The sequence below is a fragment of the Nicotiana tomentosiformis genome, chromosome 8 (genome assembly GCF_000390325.3).
Source record: "Nicotiana tomentosiformis chromosome 8, ASM39032v3, whole genome shotgun sequence".
Classification (NCBI taxonomy): Eukaryota; Viridiplantae; Streptophyta; class Magnoliopsida; order Solanales; family Solanaceae; genus Nicotiana; species Nicotiana tomentosiformis.
Genome location: NC_090819.1, coordinates 131,814,288 through 131,820,310, shown reverse-complemented (window position 1 = coordinate 131,820,310; position 6,023 = coordinate 131,814,288). Strand labels below are relative to the sequence as shown.

Genomic DNA, 6,023 nt, shown 5'->3' with positions numbered 1-6,023 from the left:
CATGAACAAACTTCATTCTTTCTTTATACAAGGCTGCATTCTTCTAGGCATGAAAACGGAATTCTTCCATCTCGTTGTGTTGTGTCATCCTTAGATTAGCAGCTTCGGCCCAATCAAGATTTAACTTTTTCAATACCCACATAGCTTTGTGTTCAAGCTCCATTGGCAAGTGACATGCCTTACCAAAAACCAACCGGTATGGTGAGGTGCTAATGGGAGTCTTAAATGCTATAGACATGCCCACAATGTAGCAGCTAGCTTCTATGACCAGTCGGTCCTGTTTGCATTAACAGTTGTTGCTAGAATGTTTTTGATCTCTCGGTTGGAAACTTCAACTTTACCGCTCGATTGAGGATGATAAGGGGTGGCCACCTTGTGCTTAACTCCATATTTCTCAAGAAACCCGGCAAAAGCTTTGTTGAAAAACTGAGAGCCACCATCACTAAGGATGGCCCTTGGGGTTCCAAATCGAGTAAATATGTTCTTCTTCAAGAAGGCGATTATACTACTTGCCTCATTGTTTGGAAAGTGAATTGCCTTGAGCCATTTGGAGACATAATCTACTGCCACCAAGATATATGTCATGTCGTAAGAGCTTACGAAGGGACCCATGAAATCTATCCCCTACACATCAAAGATCTCGACCTCCATCACAAAGTTCATAGGCATCTCATGCCTTCTAGAAATTGACCCTTGTCTATGACATTGATCACATGCCTTGACCATTTGGTTTGCATCCTGGTAGATCGATGGTCAATAATAGCGGCATTCAAGCACTTTATCTGCAGTATGATTTCCAACATTATGGCCCCCAACTGGGGAGTCATGACCTGCTTTGAGAATTTGAATTACCTCATCCTTCAGAAAACAACACCGAATGATGTTGTCGACGCAACTCTGGAATAAAAAGGGTTCCTCCCAAAAGTATTGCCTACACTTCCGCAAGAACTTTTTCTTTTGATAAGCTTCCTATCCGTCGGGGATAAGGTCACTAACCAATAAGTTAGCGATGTCGGCATACCAAGGAGTAAAGGTGCTAGACAATACCAATATATGTTCATCAGGTAAGGTATCATTAATTTCAAGATCTATTTTTGGTCTCCCTGCCTCTTCAAGCCTAGACAAGTGATCCACAACTTGATTATTTGTTCCTTTCCGATCTTTGACTTCAAAATCAAACTCTTGTAGCAAAATAACCCACCTAATCAATCTTGGTTTAGCATCCTTCTTCGCCATAAGGTAGCAGAGAGCAGCATGATCAGTGTAGACTATCACTTTGGAGCACAATAAATAGGCCCGGATTTTTTCAAATGCATAGTCAATAGCAAGCAGTTCTTGCTCCGTCACAGTGTAATTAATTTGTGCGCCACTGAGTGTCTTTCTTCCATAGTAGACAGGATGAAGAATCTTGTTATGGCGTTGACCTAGTACCGCTACAGTAGCTATACCACTGGCGTCACACATAATTTCAAATGGAAGAGACCAATCGAGTGTGACAATAATAGGTGCCGTGGAGAGCCTTGATTTCAATTCCTCAAAAGCTTTGAGGCACTTCTCATTGAAATCAAACTTTGCATCCTTTTCAAGGAGCTTGCACATGGGACTTGCAATATTTGAGAAGTCTTTGATAAATCGCCTATATAAACCGGCATGACCCAAAAAGCTCTGAATGCCTTTTACTGAAGTGGGAGGAGGAAGCTTGAAAATGATCTCGATCTTTGCCCGATCAAACTCTATGCCTCGCTTGGAAATTTTGTGGCCTACAACAATACCCTCGTCCACCATGAAGTGACATTTTTCCTAATTTAGCACAAGGTTTGTTTCCTCGCATATTTTGAGCACCTGTCTAAGGTTGTTAAGGCAATGCTCAAATGAATCACCAACTACAGAAAAGTCATCCATAAACACCTCTAAGAAATCCTCCACCATGTCCGAGAAGATTGACATCATGCATCGTTGAAAGGTAGTTGTGGCATTGCATAGCCAAAATGGCATCCGGCTAAAGGCTAAGGTCCCACACGGGCATGTGAATGTTGTCTTCTATTGATCCTCTAAGGCAATGTTGATTTGGTTGTAGCTGGAATAACCATCTAGGAAGCAATAAAATCACCTTCCCGCTTGCCGATCAAGCATTTGATCAATAAAAGGCATAGGGAAATGGTCTTTGCAAGTAGCACTATTGAGCTTCCGGCAGCCCATGCAAACTCTCCACCAGGTCACCGTCCTCGTTGGGATGAGTTCATTTTTTCATTTTGAATAACGGTCATACCTTCTTTATTTGGCACACATTGCACCGAAATCACCCAAGGACTATGGGCAATGGGGTAGACCACCCCGACATCCAACCATCTTATGATTTCTTTCTTCACCACCTCTTGAATGGAATGGTTTAACCTTCTTTGATGCTCCATGCTAGGTTTGCTCTCTTACTCCAATTGTATCTTGTTCTCAAAAATTCTAGCGGGAATTCATCGGATATCAGCTATAGTCCACCCAATGGCCTATCTATGCTCCCTCAAGGTATTCAATAAGTGTTCAACCTACACATAATTCAACAAAGAAGAAACAATTACAGGTAGAGTAATATTAGAGCCAAGAAATTTATACCTTAAGTGTGTTGGAAGTGGCTTGAGCTCATGTTGTGGCGGATCGATAATTGAAGGATTAGCAGGAGGGGTGACTCTATTCTCTAAGTCAAGATAAAGCTTCTTTGGTGCATAAGTGTAGGACCCAAGCCCTTCCAATGCATTCACCGATTCCATGTATCCTTCCATGTCTTCACCATCAAAATTTACCAAAATAGCCATCAATGCCCCACTAAGGAATTCCTCTATCATATTCACCTCGATTGAATCCTCAACCTCATCAACAACATCAATAACGGAGATACTTTTGTATTCATGTGGCAATTTCATACATTTACTCGCTTAAAAGGTAACCTCTTCATCATTAACTCGGAACTTGATCTCATTTTGTTCCTAATCCAGGAGTGCTCTCCCGGTAGCAAGGAATGCTATCCCAAATATGATAGGGATTTCTTTATCAACAGAACAATCAAAAATAACAAAGTCGGCAGGGAGGAGAAACATCCCTACTTTCACAAGAACAACATCAACAATTCCCACCGGTCGGCCATTTGCAACCTCATACTTGTAGGCCTAGGCATACCTAATTCCGCTTGCTTTAAATATCAATGGGCATTAACTTGATTCTAGCCCCATTATCATAAAGGGATCGTGCAAAATCGTGCAATCCAATAGTGCATGTAATTGTGAAGGCTCCCGGGTCCTCTTTCTTTAGGACGGTGGTTGTAGAAATGACAGAGCTAACCCGGTGAGTCACATTCACCTGTTCATTCTTGGTGGTTCTCTTTTTAGTGATCAAGTCCTTCAAGTACTTAGAAAAACCCGACATCTCTTGAAATGCTTCCACAAATGGAATGTTCACCGATAATTGCTTGAAAATATAATCGAACTTCTCGAGTTTGCTATCATTGACCTTCCTAGGAAGTCATTGAGGGAAAGGAGGAGGAGGCCTATGAATTGGTGTTAGATTTTTTGGTGCCTCTATTACCTTTTCCTTAACCTATTCATTGTTCACTTCTTGAATTTTCACCTTCTTCGGGAGACTTTCAACTTCAACAACAATTGGCACCTCAACTTGTGCCTCAACTTCTTGTTCAAGATCTTCCACTTCAATCCCTTGTTCATTCACTCCTTGAAATAGTTTCCCACTTAGAGTTTTGATTGCCATACAATGGGAAGTCGGAACATTCCCACTACCTTTTGGGTTTGCAATTGTGTCACTTGGGATTGTGCCTTTCTGCTTCAGATTTTGCTCTCTTGAGAGGTCTCTCATTTGCATTTCTAACTTTTGTATGGATGCGGTGTGAGAACTCACAAGTTCGGTCTTTTTCTTCATTGAAGTGCCGGATCTCTCCTGATTTTGCAACACTCTGTCAAGCATCCTTTCTAACTTGGAATCACTTGAAGAGCTTTCTTTCCAATGCTGAGAATTAGAATATTGCCCCTTTTGTGGAACATAGGGGTTTGAACTCCAATTTGAAAAGTTGTTATTGTTGTTACTTCAATTTCCTTGATTGGAATTACCTTGGTCATTTTACCATTGTTGGTTGCCTTGCCCTTATGGGATAGACCTCCATTGGTGTTGTTGTCCTGAACCTTGGTAATATTGTCTTCGATATCCTCCTTAATGATTGTAGACATAATTTGCTTCTTCTTACTCCTCATTCAACATGGGTTGCACATCTTCCACAACATTTACCTTTTTTGTTTGGCTTTCAGTGAACGTTTTTGTCAACACGTTGAGGTTGGTGGCAAGCCCGACAATTATCTGATCTCTTTCTTGGTTCTCTTTAATCATGTTAGTCAAGGAGGGAGTACCATATGTAATTCCACCCGTGGTATCTTCTGAGTGCCAAGCTTGGTTATGTTCAGCCATCTTATCTAGGACTTGTGTGACCCTTGCAAATGTTTTGTCCATCAAGGAACCATCCATTGCATTTTTGGCTATGGAATGATTCATAGGATCCAAGCCCATGTAACATTCTCCAATAGAATATTATCCGGAAAGCCATGATTCGGCGACCTTACCAAATATAGATTGAAGTTATCCCATGCATCAAATAGATGCTCTCTTGGTAATTGCTTGAAGAAGAAGATTTTATCCCCGGAGCTCGGACTTCTTACTTTGTGGAAACCATTTTGCTAGGAAAGCTCAGACAAGTTCGGGCCATGTATGGATGGCATTAGGAGGTAGATTTTGGATCCACTGTCTTGCCTCTCCAGTTAGATAGTAATTGAACACCCTCAACCTTAGGGCATCATCCGAGACATGATTCTGCTTGTTCATCGCACACACACCCAAAATATTTCTGAGATGTTTTGTCGGATCATCATCGGTGGAATTTAGGAAGAAACTCTCCGCTTTTAGCATTAGGATTAAATTGTGTTCCACTTTGAAGGTCGCAGCACCAAATCTTGGAGGGACAATGGATTTTGTATCCTCAATATTCTCACATATATCTGCAAACACATTCTCTTCCCCGGTAACAGCGCCAAAATTTGATATGCTCAAATTACACCTAATAAATGGTGTAAGACAGTCGATGTCAAATATAGTAACCCAACTAGGTTAGGGTCGAACCCCACAGAGAATAGGTGTGAAAAGTTTACTTGAGTAGTGTGAAACTTGACTTAAATTGTAATCCTATTCTATAAGCTTAAAACGTGAGTGTTGTAATTGTTAATTATCAATAAAAGCTATTTCGTTGGTATGATTTGATTAAATTGATTAAGAAACCAAGGTTGTGTCTCCATCAATGGAATGTAATACTAATGGTGTTCATATATTATAGTATTTTAATGGAAAACCTATTGATATTCAAATGATCCCTGCGTTACTAAGTAATATTTTCCAATAATTACATAGTAGTTCCTCTTTATGATTTTCCGAAATATAAAAGAAGTGATAATTAGGAACAACCAATTTATGCCAAGTAGAACCCACTTATCCCTAACAGATTCTATTAAACAAGGTTTAGAGCCTTGAATTCTTGCTATTCAATTCTACCAAACTCTAACCTACTTTCACAACTTGCAACCATCAACAACTATGAAGCATGAGAAATGAATAAAAATCGACTAACCATTATATAAACATTCACTGATGAACACACATTAACATTACACCCACATAGGATTCACAACCTTAGTATTTTTAACTTAGCTACTCATTAATAGAATACAAAAAAAATGTAATAAATAAAGTCATGAAGTTTACAATTATAGACAAAGTCTTGGATTTTATCTCTCAAGCTTCCAAGATAATGGTGCATTCAATGCTCCAAGTATAGCTTCCTTCTGTCAGACCATATCTATCATAAAAATCCTAATCATTCTATTTATAGTGATCTAAAAGTCATGGTCAAAACCTGACAAAAATACCCTTCAGAGATATTCTGCGACCGCAGAAGGAATTCGCGGTCCGCATAAATTAATTTC

The 6,023-nt window shown here is 39.9% G+C and overlaps 1 protein-coding gene across 1 annotated transcript; it reads right to left on the bottom strand.

Annotated features, from left to right (window-relative positions):
- Nucleotides 1-261: 261 nt before the first annotated feature.
- Nucleotides 262-585, bottom strand: LOC138898169 (uncharacterized). Its single transcript, XM_070184210.1, has one exon. The coding sequence runs from the start codon at nt 583-585 to the stop codon at nt 262-264; it is 324 nt and encodes a 107-aa protein (XP_070040311.1).
- Between the last annotated feature and the right edge of the window lie 5,438 nt (nt 586-6,023).